This window comes from Phalacrocorax aristotelis, chromosome 4, assembly GCF_949628215.1.
Source record: "Phalacrocorax aristotelis chromosome 4, bGulAri2.1, whole genome shotgun sequence".
Lineage (NCBI taxonomy): Eukaryota > Metazoa > Chordata > Aves > Suliformes > Phalacrocoracidae > Phalacrocorax > Phalacrocorax aristotelis.
In genome coordinates, this window is record NC_134279.1 from 47,280,648 (window position 1) to 47,303,898 (window position 23,251).

Genomic DNA, 23,251 nt, shown 5'->3' on the forward strand with positions numbered 1-23,251 from the left:
CCCCCACTTGAGGGAAGAATCTCAAATTGGAATCTTTATTACTGAGCTGTAAAGCTGTGTTTTTGCAGACTTTTGTCAGGAAGGCATTATTTGAATGCCAGTAGGATTGTCAAGCTCCATCTCTTTACAGACCTCAGGTCAGGAAAGGATGCGAGCACATCGTCAGCTTTAGCCCCACTGACTTAAAGGATAGTTAAGGACATATTTTACATTCTGTCATCAACAGGAAATATGTAGTACTGTAGTCACCTTAGCTGCAAGGGGAATACACACACTTACTTATACAGGCTTACTAGCTCACTGCAAAGGATGGTTATGGCTTTTCATGCACTCTAAGCTATGATCAACAGAAAAGGAACTGGCCAGAGTGAACAATGGGATCAGTCTATTAAGATTTTTATTCAAACCAAATGTGTGAAGGTACAATTTTATTATGCCTCACAGCAAGACCCATCCCAGGCATCAGTGACTTTTTCCTGCAGGCTTACATCAGTCCTAGGGTGTCTAGATCCCAAAGGCCCAACCTCAGGGACACATATCCTGCTAGGCACTGACCTGGCTCACCTGTGCTCATGCAGCAGCATTTCCAGCCAGGGACATGAGCCAGCATGAGCAATGAGGGGAAGAGCAGCAGGAACATCCTATTTCCAGAGCCATCCTACCTGAACCACACCAGGAGAAGACAACTGTCCCTCAGATGGAGATGCCCACCATGGCTCCCACTCTGCTCCACCCAACACGACCTCAGGGAGGCAGCTATAGTGCTGCAAGATCCCGTGTTTCAGGGAGGGGGAGCAGAAGGAGCAGAGACACACAGCCCTGCCAGGTAAACAATGACTCATGCCACTTCTGCGAGGCAGCCCTCTTGCTCACATCTCTGTGAATCCCTGGAGGGAAAGAGACTGTGGAAGAGACAACGGGGGCTGCAGGAAGAGACAGTGAGTGGATGCAAGAGCGCAGGGAGGGGAGGAGAAGGCAGCAGTCAAAAGATGTGCCAAGAAATCACCAGGAGCCACTGCGCTCTGAAAGCTGTTAGTAAGCTTTATTTTTGGAGTAGAGATGCTGACTCTTAGTGGGATACAGTCACCCTCCCTCGCAGTCCCCAGGTTACAGGCTGTCAGTAGGACTCCCTGGAGCACAGGCGGTAGTCCAGCTGCATCGAGCCTGCAAAGTCATTTCAGTGTACTCCCATAAACTAACCACATAGGTGCTCTGCAGTTACCTCGTAGTGGCCAGGCACACTAGAAGCGCTTACAAACCCTATCAGTTTCAAAAGATAATGACTCTGGTTAGCACAAGAGAAGCGTAGATTTTTGGCACACATGCTCCCTAGCCACTTTGAAAAGCTCCTTCAGTGTAGAACAGGGTCGTCTGACATGCTCAGGCTCTCCACCCTCCTTCTCACTCCAGTTCTTTCTCTAAATCACAGGGATGTTCTTTCCCTCCCTCTTTCCAGACAGCTTCCTTCGGCTTTCAAGGGCCTGATAGGTAACAGACGTCTTTCGCAAACATGCGCTTCCTTTTCTCTCTTCCTTTCATCCTCAGACTTCAACATCCCTTCATAAATTTGTTCTGCTGTCGAGGACTTTCTAGTCTCCCCTGTCCCTTTCCTCAGGGCAAGTCTCCAAGCACCAGCCAACACTCTTTTAAGGTGTTTCCACACCTAACTACCTTCTGTTTTTTCTCCTTTGGAAGATAGATAAGCAACATTAACAGCAACGAGTAGATTCATATAGGCTAAGACATTTGTGACGTGGCTGTTTCCTACAGTGTACTGTCCCCAGCTGTCACAGAAACATTTCTTCCCCGTGAGATTTAAAACCAGAGCGAATAAATAGGATATCCATACCCAATATAATTAAGTAGTCACCTTTGAAGAAGGGAATACATGGCATACAAAATCCTGGCACCTGAATGCAAAGCGCTCTAGCAAAACTTATCAGCACTTCAAGAAATAAATATGAAAACTGTACCACAAAACACGAGATGCATTATTATTAGTATCTTTAATAACAGTACAAATATTAAAGTGCCATATTGTTTACAACACAAAATTAAAATTTTAATTTTAATCAGTCCTGTTTACCCAGTAACATTCTGATTAGCAGACAGAGTTGATTGAACAGTGGAGGGAAAACCCCCCGCTCACAACAAGATATGCCACATAAAAGACTTCAGCACAAGTCAACAAGCAGCAACAGCAGTTACACAGCCAACTAAATAATGTACCCAAGTCTCTGGCAAAGCAAGACACAACTTACACCACTGAAGCGGTGATTTGAATATATTTCTTTTCCTCCCCTTTGGTGCAGGGAGCCCTTCTGAATATTTGCATGGCAGAACTGAAATACACATTAGCTTGAAACAATGAAGGAATAGGGAGGTAGAGAGCACGGAGTAAGAATTCCCAGGAAACCATAGGCAATTGCTTCTTTATTATGCATATTTTGCTGCTGGAGCACATTATTCTCACTCTCCTTAGGGCACCGTTTGTTAAGAGCACAGTAAATAATGTCAACAACTAAAAATCCAGCATGTCAAGCTTCCCCCCCCCATATTTGGATGAGAGGGAGTGCCCTGACAGAGGCCAGATTTCCCAGCACAAACCTTAAAGCATACAGGAGAGAAGTAGCAGTTTCCTATTCTCCTGCTCCTTAATTCCTCCTAAAAAAAACACCAGGTAGAGACAGAAAACAAACCACTGTAATTCATGTACCCTGTCACATATATCTCCGTTTTAAGCATTGCCTTTCTGCTGCACAGTTCACAGAAAGATGGTGCCCTCCTTGTTCATTATTCGGAGCGACAGGCAGCAGCCCTCCAGCCACAATTATCTGGTGGTGCCTCATAGGCACGGAGCTGCCCAAGGCACCCTCCTCCCGGGGTATCTCCTCAGCAGGGAAGGGGTTCAAAGCCCAGCCACATTGATGTGGTTGAAGCATTTGAATGACGTAAATCCAGGGCTCCTGAAGATGAGCAGCTTTAGGAAGCAAGCTGCTGCAATTAAGCTCCTACTCCAGCAAAATAAAATAAAATAAAATACTGCTCTCTTTCATAGCTTGATTAACCACACGCTTCATTAAAGCTTTTGCTGCTGTTTAACTGAGCTGTAAATGCTGGGAAGATGCGTTTTTTTGAATAAGGCAGAGACAGTTCACAAATCCTTTTTTTTTTTCCTCTTTCCCCCTCATTTCCTTCAAGCCAGAGAAAGTAAACAGGTGACTTAAGTGTAAAAAGAAGGGAACATGGATTTAAAGGTTTCATATGAAGTTTCTTAGACAGTCAGCTCTGTCTAATGCTTTTCTACTGTGCGCCTTTCAGTAGTTCCCAAGGCTGAGAACACAGAGCAGATGCAGACTATGTGCTTGAAACAAGTTTTACCCCTCTGTTCTCAAATCAGAGAGTTTTACATTAGATAAACCTAGATTTTAAAGGGAAGGAAGAGAGAAATCTGCTAAAAGAGGCTTTAGTGGAGCAAACCCTTTGAGCCATTACCACTGAAGAGAGAAAGAGTTGGTACCTCACACTTCCAGCCCTGTATTATATAAATCCCTTTCTTACCTACAACTGAGAAGAAACAGCTGCAAATAAATGGCCTTTCAGCTGTGGTCACTTCTGTATTTCATCCTTAAGTGCTCCCAGTGTAGCAAAAACCCAAGCCAACCCCGCTGGATTACTACACAGCACTGCTTGCTGCTCCTTCATGAGTCTCACACTACTCAACAGACACTTCCAGGCTCCCTGCAGCCCACCTGCTCCCCACAGCCCCAGCCACACCTCGTAAACTTACCCCAGGCCCCCAGGTGAGACCCAGCCCGGTGTAATTGCTGCCTCAGGGCAATCAGGTGAGGCCTCTGCACTTTGTCCCACCTCACTTGCATAGACTCCCATCACCAGCCAAGAGTGGCAAGTCAGAATTTTTGTCTATTTTGTTTGTTCACACCAGCTTAAAATCCCTGCAAGATTAGTTTTGGTAGCAGACACCCTACTGCAGCTTCTGCAGTTACACACCTAAGAGCTTTCAGTCTGAGTGATGCACCAGAAGAGCTTTTATTGGCAACGTTATCATCAGCTGTTTTGGAAATCAGAACAATTGTACTGGTCACAGCATACTTTTTGTTATCTTTGTGAAAATATTCCTAAAATACAAAGCAATAAAATGCTCAGTCAGTGATCAGAGCTTCAAAGAGATGGCAATTATGCTCTCATTCAGTATGCCAGCCTGTGACACCACCCTTTCTTAAATGAACTATACGTAAATAAGATTGCCCATTCCTTGGGTTCTCCGACAGGGGAATAGAATAATACTTTGAAGGAAAATCTAGATGATGGCAGGATTTAGATTGAACCTTTAAGACAGAGTTATATTGAACAGGATAAGATCTCAGCATTTCACTTGAATGTGATTTCTCCCTCCAATTAATGCTGCTCAAGTAACTGCCAAAGTGCTCCCCAGAGCCTCCTTTCAGCTTCCTGTACTGGGTTTTTCATGCAATCTCTCACGAAGCCTCAGCCTGCAATCACCTCCCCTTCCCACAGCAGGCTGGGGAGGTGCTTTACCGTGGAGTGGTGCTGGCGGTCACGATGGGACCCATGAAGTTTCTCACTGGTCAGCGATCAGGCTCAGAGTAGTGGTCAGTGGTTCAAAGTCCGTCCGTACCAACAACTGATTACTAACGGCTGGAGGAATGGGTTGATGGGAACACATTGAAGTCCCGCACCAGGAACAGAACAAATCCGTGCTGGCTGGGTGCCCGCTGGCTGGAGGGCACCTTGGAAGAAAAGGACCCAGGAATCCAGGTGGACAAGATGACAGGCCTTTGCAACAGAGAAGGCTCTCCACAGACCAGGCGCTACTAGAAAGCGCGTAGCCAGCAGCTCAACAGAAATTATTATTCATGCTCCTCTATTCAGCTTACGTAAGACCACACCTGGAGTAGCGTCATCTTTGGGTTCCCCGTATGAGACATTCAGTGAGGGAACAGCAAGATGGTGAGAGGATGGAGCACATGATGCGTGACAAAGGATGGGAGCATGGCATTTGTTCAGCCTGGAGCAGAGGCGGTTAAAGGTGGGGTAACCTAACCACCGACTTCAGCTTCCTAATGGGTGGTGATAGAGAAGACAGACAGACTCTCTTCAGACACGTACAGCAAAAGGATGAGAGGCAACAGACATAACCTGTAGCAATGGAAATTCTGACAGAAGAAAAAAGAAAAAGATGCAGTGAGGGTGGATCAAATATTGGAATGGGTGACCAGAAAGGCTGCAGAAGTCTCTCTTCTTGGACATAACCACCCAGCCAAGGCCTGAGCGACTGGATCCAACTTGTAAGTCAACCACGCTTTCAGCAAGGGGTAAGACTAAACGCCCTCCAGAGGCCCTTCCAGCCTGAATGGTTTAATTCATCTTGAACTCAAGCTTCAGGAGCAGAAACACAATTTATTATATTTACCGGTTTCCATAGCTTCCTCCAGTAATTATTCTTTATTTGGAAGTCAAAGCACTATCTCCTGAACTATTAAAAAAAGGCAGAAGCATACAGATGTCTAGGCATGCACACACAGCAAGGGTCAAACCTTCTTTAAGATTTGCTCTAAAACATTAACCTCAAACTAAGAATGCGCTGCCTCAGGAGTGTGCGTGTGCTTTTTTCCCCTTCCATAAAGTTGCCCTGGAAATCAGAGCACCCGCTTACTTAGCCTGAGCCAATTGACAAGTACTCTGAAAGCTTGTATATGGGGCTCTATCAGATCAAAAACTGACCGGTAGAAATCTAAATCCTATCATATTCTCCAGTAGTGCTCTTCTGTTACACAAGCAGGAAAGTCCTTGTTGGGGGAAAAAAAGTCATTATAAAAAACATTACATTCCTAAAAACACCTGGGCATGGGTTCAAAAAACTCCTGAGTTTTTATGCACATTATACATTCCCATTATCCAAGGCCTGACATAAAAATACTTAAAGTAACCAGAATCACAATGCATACATCTTTTAAGTCTGAACTTAGATAGGCAATTATCTATGAAGAAAACAGCAATTTGCTGCCCAAACCAAAAATTCTGCTTCTTCTCTCCCCTCTGTCCCACTGTCAGACCAGTACAACTCAAAATGCTCCTGCTTATTAATTCAGGCCAAAGAAAAAGACGTGCATAAGCTGTTTTAGTGACATTTTATTAAAGTAATTTTTCAGGTTTCACCCTCCCCCTCCACATATGTGCAAATTTCTTCTTCTGGCAGTAAGCCATACACCAATTTTGAGGTGGAAAACAGTTGCAGGGAAAAAAGAAAGTCAGAAATTACTTTATAAATGGACACATCTTATAATACATTACAATGCTCCCTTTAGTAGCCAAATGGTTCATGAACATTACGCTTTATGTAATGTCACAAATGCACAAAATACGCTTTGCATATGATTGCGAAAACAGCAGCACTCTGGAGCCAAGGACATGGTTTAATATTATAATAATGAGTCTACTTCAATGTAGTGGATTTTAATAAGACTTTAATAATACTGGTATGAAGCCAAATTACATAATGTCCCAAAATATGAAAAAAAGCTTTTATAGAGAAAATAAAAGCTCATTGAAGTATAACCACATTTAAAAAAAAAAAACAAACCAACAACCCAACCGCCAATGTTATCTAAACAAAGCCATTAGGCATATTTAATTTTAAAAAATCAAATTAGAGAAAAGGAACTCAAATCTATTCCCAGATCTCAAGATAAAATTAAAAAGGATATTATTTTAGGCAACATTTATGAAAATGAAGGTACTACGCCAGCACTGGGAAACAAGCTAACACAATAATTACCTCTTTTGGCACAGATATAGATATGGGTTGACTATCTCCAATTTCTCTCAGAGGACAAAAAATTATTCTGTTATCTTACAGGTTGATTTTAAGACTGAACTGTGTTTGATTGTGTAGAAACAGCTTAGACCAATACAATAATTTCCTTCTGCACATGAAAACCAACTCCAGGTAAGAATCCCAAATGATTTACTCCCTTGACCTGCTCCAGTTCTGGAGTCTTGGGGAAAACAAGGGCTTGAATGCACCTGTAAAGCTCAGTCCGGCACGGACCATTCTCAGAACAACTTCCCCCCTCACCCCTTCCCACGTATGACAGTCTTAGATAGCAATTACAAGAAAAATCAGTATTTCATCTGTTGGATGACACAGGCAGAATATCACATACTTTAAGCTGTATAACCCTTTAAAATATTAGTGTTATGCTAGCTGGAAGCATGGAAGCTAGGTGGTGTTTGCGTGGATAACCTTTTTTGTCCTTTATTAGGATCAACTATTTAGATCCACGTATCCGATCGAGAGATTAGCATATTCTACTGTACTACCGGTTACAATAAGTACTAGTGTTACGCTGAGTCTAAATCAATGCTGACAGCCTACCAGAGCATGTGGTGATGAGTACGGCAAGAATCAGAATAGTTTTCTTTACATACATTATATTGTCTCATCTCCATGTCTCTAGACTTTTAAAGCAGTTTTGATAAAGGCATTAAAAATTTTTAAGTAGATTTAGATTCCACATGACAAGATGAAGTGAGGGGGACATTTTATGCCTTGGATTTCTTAGACATCTACTTTAGCTACAGAAGCCATTAAAAAGTTGCAAGTAACTTCAAGATGAAAGGCATTAGCAGCTTTTTAGAAAAGGATAATCACAGTCTTCTAGAGACTTAATGAGACTTAATTCACAGAAGCTTTTGACTTGGTCTGCTGTTAATTGAATCAAAGTCGATGATGATCTTGTTACACTTTGGCTTGAATTCCCTAAAATAAAGAAAACCACAGATATTAGTTAGTGAGTAGTTAAAACATTTTGCTTGCTTTAGCTCCAGCTAAATATTTGAAGCAATAAAAAAAAACCCCTCCTCGGATTCACATAGTTTTTATCTCTATGGGAGCCAATTATAGCGCACCACACTGAGAGAAACCTGGACAAGAAAGACTAAGACAAAAAAGACACATGGGGTGGGTTAGCCTGTACATTCTTTGGCTATTGGAGTTCATAAATTACCCAGGAGTCAAAGGACTTTTAACAACTTAGCTGCAGGTGGTGGCATCATGTTACCAGGGCTGGGATTTTTGTTCATGTATATTTATATTTCTAATATTTTTAATATAGATTTAAAAGATATATGTGTATATATGTATAATCTATAGGTTTATAGGTACACATATATGTATCCCTAAAAATGTTTTAATGTACTGTAGATGCAATGTATATACACATATACGTATGTATATATAAAAGATATTTGGAATATACTTTGATAAATATTTTGATCACTTTTTTCCTGCCAAGTTTTCAAAGAACACTTTCAAACTTTGCCTCCGTATATTAAAATAATTTTTGTGCTAGGGGAATAGTGGGGAAAAACCAAACTAGTTAAGAGGGAATAATTTTTAAATTGTAACTTTAGAACTGTAAAATTAATTCTGCCACAAAATGTTTCCTTTTATTATCATTAGAGCATCTGCTACAGCAATTAGCAAGGAAGATATTCGGGGACTGAGCATATATTTTCCAGTCTACCAGCAAACAAAGGATTATGCAAATAGTGTGGATTTAGTGCCTAATTAAGCTCTGCAGTTCAATTCAAGAGATTCATTAAGTACCACCTACATCCTTAATAATCAATACAGGAATGAATAATGGTCAACACAGAAAAGCGCATGCTGCTGGCCACAGGAACTCTGAATGCTTTGTCCGAAATAGCAATCTGAAGTGCAAGAACATTTCTCACCCTGGAGAAGTTGCAAGATTTGACTGGCAAGGGAATGATTTATGCTTTTTAGTCAAATAGTCTTAGCAGTCAGGAAATACACTGAAGGACTAAAAGTGAATATCAAGTACTGCTGTGTTTTTCCATGGCTGTTTCTTAGCCCAGTGGGCACCCTTCATCCTAAAATTTTATCTGTCAGAATTGTTATGTTTGCAAATTTTTTGAAGCCTTTATATTAATATGGTAAAACTTTTTAGAGTTGCAAAGCCTCCCTGCCTGCATAATTAGCCTCACCCACAGCATGTTATTGCTATCAAACTAGCTGTTGAACAGATTGTCTTTAGGTGTCTCTGTCAGTGTCCTTAAAAACACCACTCTTCAAACATTTCTCAGATTCTCATTACTTTAAGGCAGATATTCCAATTTTTATCCTTTTCTCACAAGAAAAGCTGACCAAAGAAGACTGGACAGCTTTAGACACCAAGAATTAATTATGGGTGGCTGCTTTCACACCTTCCCAAACTGACTGCAACAAAAAGATCCTAAAATTTCAGTAAGGATCAGGTAATCCACACACACAAAAACCACTTGGTCATTTCAGTCCAACTCATACGGTCATAAGATAATTCAGGTTGTAAGGGACTTCAGGGGGTCATCTAGTCTAACCTCCTTCTCAAAGCAGGGTCAGCGATGACTCTCCCAGGTACAATATAACAAATAACCATCATATTCGCAAATTCACTTGCAGTCCAGGAATGAAATTAATATTCCAAATGCACCACTTTCTCATACAAATGTTAAGAAACTGAAATTTAACCATATACAAGACAAAAACGTGCAGCAGTCTGTCAATCCAGTATCTTTTGCAGGCATACAGAGCAAACCATCTACAAACACTACCAAAGAATAAAATGCTGCACCATGCAAAGAAGAAAAACTTTTGCCCTAAAGCTGGTCTCTTTCACACACCATTTTTTGCTTTCAAAAATAAAAACAGAGTTAATCCAAAGTTCTCTTACCTGTATATAACACCTGCTAAATCAAACATCCGCCGTGCAGCTGTCATTTCTGCAGTGTCATGATACTTGTCAGACATAAAAATAACTTCCTTTATGCCTAAAAAAGGCATATAGGAAAAATGTTAAAATTATGCTGGAAAAAAAGAGTAACGTCATATAAAAACTGGTGCACAAAATCAGAAAAGGCAGCACCGCTACGTCCCAAAATACTAGAGACAGTACTTGAGAATGTAAGGCTATGTAAGGTAGAGCTGTTTTGGAAAACAGTTCTTTCAAAAACATTGGAAAATGGTTTTTTCCCCACTTTTATCTAAGTTTAACTCAGAAAACCAGAACCAAAAGCTCGCAGGCAAAATCACAAGACAGACAGACTAGAAATTAAGCATTTTTGCAAAAGTAATGGAAAACTTTTTTCTACCTCTCTAATAGAGATAAAATTCCCCACAAAGAACTTAAACCCCAAATCCCATTCCCCTTCCAAATGCATAGCTATAAAGGGATGTTTCTTCCTTTTGTTCTCTGTTTTGCAAATAGCTCCCAGTCCCAGATTCAAATCCTCATAAACACATGCTGCCTGAAACTGTTGAATGATCTGTGCGTAAATTACTTAGGCAGGGGAGAAGTGTAAAGGCTGACCCAAGAGAAGTTACAAGCATTTCAGAGCCTACCAACTCCTCACTGTATTTACCAGACAACATAAGTATCAATACATTGCAACTTAGCGCCGACCAAAGTGCACAAGGAAAAGGATGAGTGACCACGTTGCGAACAAGCAGCTAATCTACCTTGAAGACCATTTGATTTTGATTCTGTAAATAAGAGAAATGGAGCACAAATACAGAATACCATCATCTGTCCCCGTTCACCTCTCTTCATTTCAAACCTTACTGACCAAAATAAGGCAGGACTGTGTTTGCTACTTTCTTCCTAGATTCCTGTGGCCATTAGTGGTGAGAGAAACTCCCCAGAATAGCAATCCGTGTTAGGATTGCAGGACTTCACTCAATGAGCAGAATATATGCTACCTTAAAGCAGAGATTTTTACGGAACTGAAGCCTACTGCAGATATGCCTAATCTGAAAAAAGGCGACACATTTAGGCTAGCACACTTGCTGCAGTGGCACGGATTTATAACAATTGTAATGAAAGACATAATTAAAATAGGATCATAGAAGTCTTATGACATTTATGAGCAAAGATATTTTAAAATCTTCAAATATCTACCATGCATCACATTCAAATTAAAATTTCATGTATATACTCCCAACAGACCTGTTGTCATGCGGAAGTTTATTTCTTTCTGCCCTACTCTATTCCATGTGTCAGAGCACGGTAAAATTGACAGTAATTATATGCAAAGCCTGTGTTGTTCTTTGGCAGCTCCTGGTCTAAGAAGTTACAAACCTAAATTAGAAGCACGCTTAGAATCACAGAAGATGCAATTAGCACTGGAAAAATTTGGCACCATTCACATGCAAGAAAACCCCACAAGTAGCATCTTATGAAGTTGACAGTGCAATTAATTTAGATCTAACAGCAGCAATTTAACATCAAATACATCCGTGGTAAGATACCAACGAGCAGGCAGCACTGCAACCCTGACAAATCGAGCTGGCACTACTCCTTACCTGCCTGGATGATGAGCTTTGCACATTCATTACATGGAAATAAGGCAACATACATGCTGCAGCCTTTCACATCAGCTGAGTTTTTGTTCATGATGGCATTCAGTTCGGCATGGCACACTGATTTAAAAAAAAAAAGAAACAATTCATAATGCTGTTTGTTAAAATAAATCAGTCGAACTAAAATTAAAGTGTTACAATATAACTGCTTACATCCTTTCAAAGGCAAATAGCTTGCACAGCTCGTCATAAAGGGCTGTGGAAGAAATAAAAGCAAATACCAAGATCAATGAAGGTCAATTGTTCTGACCAGGCTGCCGATTAGTAATGATATCATTAAGCACATTAGCATTGCCATTTGCTAACACCTATTGCAGGCAACAAAGCCGTAGGCTGTGGGCCAAGTAGTTGCAACCACCCTAAGTGAAGCAATATCTCACAGCTTCACAACTCTCTGGAGTATCTAATTGCCAGTATAAAACAGCTCATTTATGTGTTTACATGCACAGACAGGAACAGTCATATGGTTATAAGAGTGCACTGTGAGCTCTTAAAGGCAGGAGAATCGCGAAGTAAAACCGAGCAGCTCCGTCCTCTGGGTCTCAGAATGGCTCAGCGCTGCTGCATGATTCTCTCACCCCAAGAATACACAAGACACACTCAACCATAAAAATGTCCCGGCTTTAATATTAAAGTGAGTTTACTGCTCATTAAAAGGTGCCAGACTTCCCAAGCAGGAAAACAGTCCTCAATTTCTCCAAGGATTTGAGATAGGCCAGGTAGCAACAGACCACTCTGCCTTATTCCACTGTAACACAATAGCCCTTTCTGGACAGATCGCCCCTTAGGATTTAGGTTTTTGTGCTGTACACATCAGCAGATTACCTAATGTGTTACCAACACAGGTGAGAAGAGCACAGTTTCTGTGTCATCCACCATGAACCTCTGAAAAAAACATTAGGATCTCTGTGAGAACTTCCTGTTTACTCCTAGGAATGACAGCAAGTTGCATAATTTATGTACCTACCTACTAAGAAACCTCCTGCTGCCCTGACTTACTTCATAAACAGGTGCTGAAGTGTGGTGTGGGTTTGAGCTCATCTAGAGACCTGCACGTGCAGACAACATTAAGAGTTTTTCCACTGCTTGTTTTGAAGAATGTGTTTAAAAAAAAAGTTTCCCTCTCCCTTGAATACAGGGGAAAATTAAAACAGGCAAAGTTAGGAGCACAAGCTTACAGTACAGTTCCTACTAGGTACTGACCTCTGTGTGAATGATCTCACCACACAAAGAATAACTGAGTGCAGCACCTCCAACACACAGGAATCCTCACCGAATGGAAATGTTTCCGCATGCGCTAAATGTCTACATGGAATTTTCTATATAGCAGCTAATGCACTATAAATTTACAGCCTAACTTACAGCACGCAAGCTTTCCCATGTAGACAAGTCACAAAGGACCAAACACTTGCTAAACAAAGCTGAGTATCAACTTCTACAAGCCGTCCCCAGCATCACCATGACCATGCTGTCCACATACCTTCTCATAAACAGTAAAGCCAGAAACGAACATAAAAATTAGGAAATTTAACAAAAGCAAACAGAAAAAAAAAAACATTTCTATTGCAACTGTAATGGGGTCACACTGTATTTTAAACATATGCCATTAAGTGTACAAGATATACAATTCTATGCATCTATACATTTAGAAAATCCAGAAAATACATTCAACTCCAAGCACATTACCGAGTTGCACTAATATTACGTGGGCTTTGCAATAAATAGTCAGAGAATTATTTTTCTGGGGTTACAGAGAATTGAGTGAAAGAGAGTATCATTATTTCCGCAGCTGGAACTAGGTTATGTCAACAGGGCAGAAACATCACTTTTAAGTTTCTTGAAACAATATACTTACGTTCTAGGCAGCAGCCTAAAATATGGAAGGCCTCCAGAAAGAAGGATGAGGGAACGTTTTTAAAGGCTCATATAACAAAAAAAAACCCACAAACCCCACACCCTAATCCCTTCAGTAAATATTTTTCCTTCACTAAAACTCAGAAATCTTCAGCTGTAAAACCAGACGAGTTTCATTATTAGCACTGCAACAAGTTTCCTTCCTGCCCTGATGAGAAAGAAAAGCTCTTTCTGCAGACTTCTATGAACTTTCAACAACAAACCCCAAGAAAAAACAAGTTCAGGCCAAAAATAACTTAAAAGAAGATAATCAGCTGGACCAAGGGAAGAGATAAATTTTGCCTCCTGCTCATCTTAAAAAGTTGAGATGATCTGAAGTTAAGAACAGAGTATTTTAATGCACTTATTGCAGAAAGTTGTATGGGACTAGAAGTTTGCATTGATTCCAGAAGTAATTTTTTTTTTCCTTCCAATATTTCTTTTTTTTAGTCTGCTGGGCTATTAAATACAAAACCATTTCGGCTCAGTTGTTGGAACTTGGAAGAATATTCCAGGAAACTATAATTACATGTGTCTTTGTTTTATACATTTCCCTAGATATCTGCTACTGGCCTCTGTGAGGGATGTTACGCTAGACAGTCCTTAAGAGGGTATAGGCATCAGGCAAATATTTTTAGGCTTTGTCCCATCACTCTTCATTGCCTCTTGCTCATATTCCCCTCTCTCTGACAGACAGGCATTGACTGTTAGCTGATTTATAGATAAGATGGTCCATTAGCCCCAGATTTTTCTTATAGACCTGTCCAGCTTTGTACAGAGCATTAGTGAGAGATAGAAAACAAATCCAGGAGTCCAAAATCCCTCTTGTTAACAAGTAAGTAGTTCACATTTGGGATGTTAGGAAGTTTTCTAAACTGTTAAGAGCTCCTACCTATAGTTACATGTTGCTCTCTCTCAGACAGTAAGAAGCTAAAAAAATAACCTTCCACAGGTGCACTCCATTCAGAAGTCTGAAAACTGTGTATTTAAATAGACAGTAAACCTAAGAATTTTTACAATACCCTACGGGGGGCCCTAGTGTTTTGTTTTGTTTGTTTGTTTGTTTTAATAATATTAATGTATAGCCAACATAATATTAAGTCTGCAACACTGGTTTTCATTCTGGAAAAGTGGTTTGAGAAGTATTCTCGAAAGGCTTCATTAGCTGGAGAAATAACCATGCAGTGAGAAGTTAGTGTGCACTCCGACATTGCCACCACCTGCTACTATATTCATGAGAGGGGGGAAAAAAGTAAAAAAAGCAAATGAATGACTGCTTCATTACTGGTAGTATTAATTGCTACTGTTTCTAGCTTTTTTCATTGCACACTCCTTTGTGTTGCATACATGAAGAGACACTCATCCTTAAGCCTACCTGTAAATCAGAGACCCCTACTTACCCTATTAATGGTAATTTTTCAGGATTAACCACTTAATACGAGCATGCTCTTAGTGGGTTGCAGAGTCAGAAGTATTCTTCCCATCTACTAAAAGTGTTCTGACTGGTGATTTTATGAGAGCTACAGGACTAGTTGAAGTGTTTCTTAATACTCTTCAAAGGCTTACATGCTTAATAAAGAGCTTGGAGTAGGGACCACCACAACATTTCACCTTTTAAGAAGTAATCAGTGAAGGGGCTGGGGGCAATGACCTTTCTACGTGATCAATTACTAACTGAGCCAGGCTAGGAATTTTTAGAAATTGTGCACTAAATACTGTGTTACATTTGAAAAGAACACATTTCAATGCATATAGATTGTCATGCAGCAAGTCTTGACTTATTTATTAATGTAAGTTTTTATACTGCCATGTTAACCAACTTGACAAATATTAGGGATTCCCAATACAGACACATCATAATAGCACAGTGTTCTTCAACAGGAACCTGGCACAGAAATGGATACAGGGAGTTCTGTAATTTAGCCCACTTCTCAGTCTTTCGGTAAAATCTTCACCTTTTTGTGGTAATCCCTTATCCATCCTGTCTTTGTCTAAGCTCCACCTACCAGTCATCCCTTACTTGCTGGACCCCTGACACGGGATACAGCAAGGATCATAGAAGGGACAAAAATATTATTGGAAGGAAGGGTGTCTGGAGTGACAGCCACTGGGGGCAGTGGTTGATGGACCTGGAATTTGTAGAATGACATCAATCTTTTTTCAACCTTTGTGAAAGCATAGGGATGGTTGCTGGTCACTGCATTTAGGGGAAGGCGGGACACTGATGTTGGGCTGACGCTGCCCTCAGCCATTCCTGCTGCTGTCTTTCTTGCTCTGCATGCTGGAGGAAGAGCAGTTGATGTGGTTAGGGCAGGAAGGCAAGGATAATACCACCAAATTTCATTGGAGTCCTAGCCTTTTCAGACTGCAGTCAGAATAAAAGGAACAGTCCCAATCTCACTGCTTTCTTCTGTGAAAAAGGACAACTTGGAAGTGAAGATGGGAACCACTTAGCCCAAATCTGAATGTCACAAATTCTGCTGGGGACAAACCAGAGAAACTCCATTCAAAACCTGAGAAGCATTAGCTAATCCACCCCACTTCCCATTTCCTCCCATCCTGCTCCAAGTTTCTCCTACTCTCAGCAGAACACAGAGGCATTTCTTAGTGGGCACGCAGAACGAGATAAATTATTCTTGTGTTTCCAAATCTCCAAACTTATAGAGGTTTGATGTACAACACCAGAACTGGAGAGAAACCCATGCAGAACAAGGGAGTGAGTGGCTGTAGGTGGAGACTGTGCTATGGATCCCCTTTCCAGCTGAATCCTCAGCTTTGCACTGCCAATTGGAGAGAGAGCATCACGCTTCCTCATAGTGCCTTATCAAGTTTTGTGCTGTCAAAATAACAGCTTCTACAAAAGTAACATTTGCCTGAATATCTTTGAGTGTTCATCTCTCTAAAAATTGACAAAAAGCTCATAATCCTAACACGAGGAAATGTTGATAACAGTTTGTTTCATTTACACAGCAGGTACTGTTCAATTAGAACATACTTTTTGCCACAGCACATATTTTATAGTATCTGAACCTGTATAAATATTTGTAAGCATATTTACTCAATATTTTTTTCATTGCTCAGAGGTTTCTAAATTTGCCAGTCATTTTAATTTAAAACTCTCTTAATTAGAGACTGGTTGTCAAATGGATGTGCTTAGATTACAGTGGAGACAGAGGGCATAACAAGAGCACAGCAACCAGCATTAGTGGGAAAACTTGCATTAACAGGAAAAAAAATGTAGTATTTTAAATGATCTGTGAAAGAAAACTGAGCATCATCAAATCCTTGGATTCATCTAAGGGAAACAAAGGGCACTCACTTTTCACTCTGAAAGACAGAATTTTGTCTAATTATTAAGAAGCTTCTGCACACAGTACTGAACACAATGCTTCAGGAAGAGCTTTTAATAACAACTTGGTAAAGTAGGTGTTCAAAATTGGCCCTTCACTTCTCTCTTGTGCGCAGAAACATCCCTGCTCCTGTCACTGACTGGCAGCCTGGAAAGAGCCAGTTCAAACATAGCAATGAAAGCCTGATTTTGTGCTGTGCAAAATGACATCCTGCAAAACACCCTGTGCTTTCTGACATAATGAGACTATACTACTAAACTGTTCAAATATGCACTACAACTAGAAGGAAGAAAGTTTTAATCTGCTTCAAGACTCTTATAAGGAATGTGTAGTATCAATACAGGTGATCCACATCAGTATTCCTGTAATATCCAAACGCCTTGGAAACATTTGCATCCTCTAAGATGAAGTGAGCACTACCTACCACATTTTGATGCTTTCTTTCAGTAGCAGCTCAGGTTACTCTTAGATATGGGTAAATACAGATTTTTTTTTTAACCAAGCACAACCCTTTCCCTAACACTCAGCTGAGCAGAACCCACACTTGAGGGTACAGGTCAGAGATGTACAGTAATCTGGAGCAGACATAGATAACAAGACACTGGTGAATTTCAAGCCAACAAACTTCAAGATACAGAAAAATTTACAGAAAAATTACAGTGACATGACTTGTTTAGCCTCACAACAAAAGTTCAAAAGTTTATTGCTATCAGTAAGTGCACAGGGGAAGTTGGGAAAGGAGGAAGGGTTAATCACAGCGCATAAGAAAAGCTAAAAGAACAATCCTGGCACACACAAGAACATATAAACTAACAACAAATAAATTTAGGGTGGAAACTGGAAGTTTTCTAGCCATGAAACACTGAATCTGATCAGAGCTGTAGGGTCAATGCACCCATCTGTTCTGCTGGAGCTCAATAAATTTATTACAGGCTCATCTAACACAGTTCTGCAAAGATAGCCTCTGGGTCCAATCCCCTGCTATGTCTATGCTGCTAAACAAAGAGAGGGCCAGGGAATGACCCTTGGCCCTGAGGCCAAGTGGCATAGACTGGCTCCTGTTCATCTTACTCAGGGCTCCATCAGCATTACATAGCACTTGGCCCTGGGTTTCCTCAAGGCTCCATGTCTCAAGAGTCCCACGGCACCACATACTTATTTTGTATGTCTCAGTTCAAAGTGCATAAAGGAGTGAGATGACTTTTTTTGCAGCCCACCAGAGTGGTATTTTCACAGCAGGAAACACAGTATGCCTTGCATATCCCCCAGTATGGCCTGAGGGAGGGAGGAGGGTTAAGCATACCATCTCAGCAGGCTTTGCATTACACTCCTATGCAGGATGACAGTTTTCTTGCAGCCTTTTTCCTACCCTGCCCTCTGGAGCAGCCTTTGAGCAAGCCATTCGCAGAGGAATGCTCAGGCTTTCTGGAGAGAGCTAGTCAGAGTGGTCCAAAACAGATGGAAGTGAGCTAATGTTTATACCTAACCCACAACAGTATATAAAACCAGGAGGTCAGCATTCAGATCCACCCCCAGCCCTTTTCTGTAGCACTGCAGATGCACAAAGTAGCTCTAGAAGACACGTTCCAAGTTAGTGTGGTGGTACGTACACAATTACCATCAGCTGTACCTAATAAACTACATTGCAGCTCTAGTGATGAAGGTGCCAGCACTCCCGTAAGCTAATGGAGCACACAGCAAGATTGTACCATCTCTGAACAAGCTCGTCAGGAAAAAGCAAGGATAAAAAGTTCAATTTACTAAATGCTGTGATGATTAGCAAAAGCGGAAAGGAAAACATGACAGTTTAATGAGATTTTAGCAGCAATTCTATGTGTCTCTCTGCATCTACCAGAATTTTTTAAAGCGGAAGATTTTTTTAGATATATACTTGTCTGGTCTGTCAACTGTGCTATCAAGATTAATAAGAAATTGCTATAGTTTAAATGATCTGTGAATTACAAAACAGGTCGTTTATTCATCACAGCAGACACTTTATGTTACAAAGTTGTGATTTTTTTAATGAGGTGAAGACTAAGATTCTTGGGGGAAGGGCAGTAGTTAGACCAAATCCTAGAAATGAACTAATCTCTCCAGGCTGTTAGATTGGTTAGTGCATTCTTTGAACATCATGTACTAGAGATTCTTACTTTACTCCACATCTTTTGGAGTCAGAATTAACTAAAAAAAAATTCTCAGGCCATCTTGTACAAAGATTCCTCACAAATTCATACAGCATTTTTAGTTTAAATTGGTCAGCTTAGATTTGAGTGCCGGGAACACGCTTAGGTCTGAGACCACCCACACTGATCTTAGTTCAGAACTGAGACATTACAGCAGCATAAAGATTCAACCAAAATCAATATTCTGTTTTCAGTACTTTGTATTTAATCAATGGACTAACACTTGTTTCCTCGCCCTATAAATAAAGAACAGTCATACCAAGTTGTACCATTATGGTACTGTCTTTATATGCAAAACCAGTGCTTCTGTGCTTCAGAGCAGACTTAAAATTTGGCAGGAGCTGGCCCTAGTACCAGGAATACATCTTTTATGAAAAATAATATGAAACTGTCTCAAGCTTAAGAGGTTAGAGGTTTTATAACAAATTGGTAAAGTGAACAAGGACAAAGTACCGGGGTTTTAAGAACTCAAATACGTAACTGATGAATTATGTGCTGAACCTCTGCATAGCATAATTTACTTCAGTGCTATGGGAAACCAAAAAATGTAATGCCAGTTTTTAGAGGGAGCTCTGGGTGAACACAGGGAATAGCAAAACTCATGGATGTTGACTTTCTGTATCAAGACCAACTGTTAGAAGTTACAAGTAAAAAACAGAATTAATAGGTAGAGATAAATACTGACACTGGAAAATAATCAATATCTCTTTGTAAAAGGTGAACTCTGGTGCTCATTCCCCCCACCCATGCACAGGGAAGGGAGAATTTCTCAGGGCTCTTGTTCAGTTTTGCTATTCTTACCCCCTGCCACTCCTGAGCCTAGGACAGGCTGAGATGCAACACAGGATGAAGGAGCTCCTAATACCCATTTTTTCTGTGCCCATGGCTTCTGCTGCATTGGTCTCACCCCACAGAGGTACAGTGGGAGCCAGGGTGGAAGCAGAAAGACGAAGAAAGGAGACTTAAGAGAGCATACATTCCTCCCTTCCTTATCAGTCCTAACCATGGTTCTTCCCCAACATCAGATACTGCACGCCACAAGGCGGCTCTCAACTCCATTTCCATACCCAGCACTCATGGAGCCTGAGGCAGCCCAGCAAGTTGTCTCCTTGGTTCCTGCAAACCACACCTGGCCCAGAGGAGTAACTGTACAGCCCTGTTGATAGGTGCACCAAGTCACAGAGGACCCTTCAAAGCAGGCTTGCAGAAGGCCAAGTTAGGCCTGCTGCAAAGAAAAAGACGGGATTCAAAGCAGCACTCAGCCACATTTACCATGAAATCGCCCCTGCTCTTCACTCCTTTTGTTTATTTAGTAAATGAGAATCAAACCAGAGGCTGAAATAGTCAATGAAAGTCACATCACCCATAGCAGGGAAGATCCATTGCACACCAGATGAGGCAAAAATGGCATGGAATGACAGCAATCAATACTTGAGACAAACAAAATTTAGCTCCTTCATAATATGTATTGCCTATGCCATCATCACCTGAACACTGGAATTTCCCACAACCACTGGAGCTTACAATTTTAATACCTGTATTTTAGACCCAATTATTTGTTTTGCATATACATGCTCTCTGTAATTTCTGTGGAGACAAACACACAGAAGCAGCAATCATCTGCATAAACTGCAACTGTGTGCTAATGAGCTGCATTATATTTACAAGTTTTCACTACACAATCCAAAATGGCTAACCATTTATGAGCATACTTCACCAGGAAGTCAGTCTTTCATAAAGACTGTTTTAATTTATTTTCAGAGGTGTGATTTTTATCCTGATGTATCACATATGAGCACATTAACAAAATCAGGTGAGTGGAAGAAAAACTGATCAATATTTTACCAGCTGAACTGTCACACATACAGACACCACAAGTCTGACCTGCCAACCACAGGAAGCCTTACCATAAGGATATTTTGTGTCTAGTCTATGTGCTGCTGTTCTGGTCCAGGGTAGTACATCATCGCTGCAGCCATTAGGCATCCCATTGTATCCAATTCCAACAATCTTGTTTTCTGAATTTACAATGCAGGCACCAACCTAAATAAAATCAGATTTATACAGTACCAACAGCATGCAAAATGATGTATCAGCAAGAAAGATGGGACCTGAAAAGTCAGTCCTACAGTTTTCATTTAAGAGGTGCAAGCTTCACTTAATATTAAGTCACACCATCTAGTGAGCAAGGATACAATTGTACCTAACTGGTGGAGCTTTAAAATAAATCAGGGCAGATGCAAGCCTGCTACCCCTCTGGTCATGCAGCCCCCATCCCAGCCTGCCAGCACTGTTCCTTGTCGGAATATGAAGTGAACCTAGTTCAGGGAACAGAACCGGCACTGAACTAACCCTACTAAAGATAAGTTTTCTGTCAGTTCAACTCCCCAAACTAGCTTTTCTAGCAGCAGTACAAGCAGCAGCAGCAAAGGAAAAGGTATGGAAGATGCAACAGAAATGCAACAGTGTTGACTTAGGCAGAGATAGGCTCACAAATCTTTGTGGCTTATTTATGCTAACATGCACCAAAATACCAGACCTTTTAACTCCCATCCTTTTTTACTTTAATCCAAGCTTGCCCAGGGACCCTTCTTACAGAATGAAGTGTCCCGTTTTTATGTTTTCTGTCCATATTTTAGATTTATTGAAATGGCAATAGTACTGATTTTCATTCACACAATGTGTTTATCAACCAGCTCTCAGGTAACAAAAATTTAGCCCTAAGTGAATAACCTTCAGAGAACTAAGAGCCATAACATACAGAAGCCAGCGAGTAATTGAGTGGACTGTTGACATGCATTTTATTCCATGGCTTTACTGGGATTTGCCTCCTGAATTTTTTCACACAAAGGAAGCCTAACAAGACAACTGGGTCCTGCAGGATAGCATGTTTCAGGGAATGTATCAATCACCTCAAACCAATATTCAACAGAGGCACATGAAAGAAGCAAAGAATGGGGACAGACAGCGAAGCAGAGGCAGAAGGGGAACCTGAGGGAGGAACCAAACTAAAAGAAAATTCCAGTCAACGCAAGAACAAACAAAAGGGGATTTTTATACTCTGACAGGTGAGGAAAAGGAACTTGTAAAATGCTGTGTCTTAAAAAATTACAATCTAAAACTTTAAGTCGTTATATCCTCCCCTAAAAGTAACTATATTTACTGGAAAAAGGAAAGAAAATGCATGTGTTATTTTAACCTCTAGATGAAAAGATTTACAAAACTCCAAGTCGTAAATGTACACACAGAATTATACACGAGGCCAGACCCAGTAAGACAATTTCTGTAACAAAATGTGCTGACCATGTTAAAAAATGAATAGCTATATACTGAAATAACTTTCAGTAAGAAATCCCTGAAAGTGCTACATGAGCACCTAATGCGATATGCAATATAGATTAGGTTATGATATTCTTGTATGTTGCCTTCTTACCTGAGAACTTGGATCCTTGCTTCTTTGTGCTGATAAAAAAGCTACTGCCATAAAATATTCGGGCCATTCCAAATAATCCTCTCGTTTTTTGCAGGATGCTTCATTGCCGAAGCTATAGTTCATGGAAAAAAACAGCCATCAGCAAACAACACACAGCTAGAGTTATTACAGATTGTATTCTTTTAATGTGCACAAGTTTAAAGTAACCAGGATCAGAATCTGACTAAGAAGACCACACATTCACTAATATTTTAACAATAAAACCACCAGCGTTACATGCTTTCCAGGAACTTATATTTGCAACATTTCCTTTCAGGGGAAAGGCACCCAAGTGAGGTTGCAAATTTCAGTTTTAGATAAGAAGGCTGAGCTATTCAGAGCACCGAGCTATTCAAAGACAGAGCAATTTATCCTTTGTAGATAACACCTTGTATGTTTCTAAGATTCAGGTATATCATGTACTGACATTCTTTTCAGCTAAACAACATAGTCTTTTTTTTATGATGACTGTGCTAACTGCGAGCCTCTAATTTAAGCTATTTTGTACCTCTGCCTACAACAAGAGCTTGCTCAGTTGCTATGTGGTAGCTTCCTGTGCAGTCATTTGTTTCTGCCCGCACAGTTATTGCCACGAGTTTGCCTCTCATTATAACACTTACCAGCAAAAATCTGAGGCTGCAAGCCATCCTGATAGCCCCCTGCTAAGCTTCTCTTGAGATTATGTCCTATGAAAGCCTTCTAAAAACTGAGAGGAGATGGGTTCAAGAACTTTTCCCTTAGATATAATGCAGAAAAGTGGAAAAAGTGGCACAAAAGGTTGCATCTTTCCCTGCATGGGGGGATTTATTTGTGGGAAGGAGGGAGGGGAGTAAAAAAAAAAAAAAAAAAAAAAAGGTGATGCCTGCTTATGGCTGAAAGACTGCTTGGA

The 23,251-nt window shown here is 40.6% G+C and overlaps 1 protein-coding gene across 3 annotated transcripts in view; it reads right to left on the reverse strand.

Annotated features, from left to right (window-relative positions):
- Positions 1-6,492: 6,492 nt before the first annotated feature.
- Positions 6,493-23,251, reverse strand: part of DCTD (dCMP deaminase) — a 60,045-nt gene continuing 43,286 nt past the window's right edge. For all 3 annotated transcript variants that reach the window (XM_075091185.1, XM_075091184.1, XM_075091183.1), the window contains exons 2-6: positions 22,324-22,435; positions 20,798-20,933; positions 11,408-11,524; positions 9,780-9,876; positions 6,493-7,804 (exon numbers count right to left, since the gene is read on the reverse strand). In XM_075091185.1, the coding sequence (XP_074947286.1) occupies positions 7,726-7,804; positions 9,780-9,876; positions 11,408-11,524; positions 20,798-20,933; positions 22,324-22,374 (480 nt within the window). In that variant the 5' untranslated portion in view covers positions 22,375-22,435 and the 3' untranslated portion in view covers positions 6,493-7,725. The remainder of the gene's footprint in view (positions 7,805-9,779; positions 9,877-11,407; positions 11,525-20,797; positions 20,934-22,323; positions 22,436-23,251) is intronic.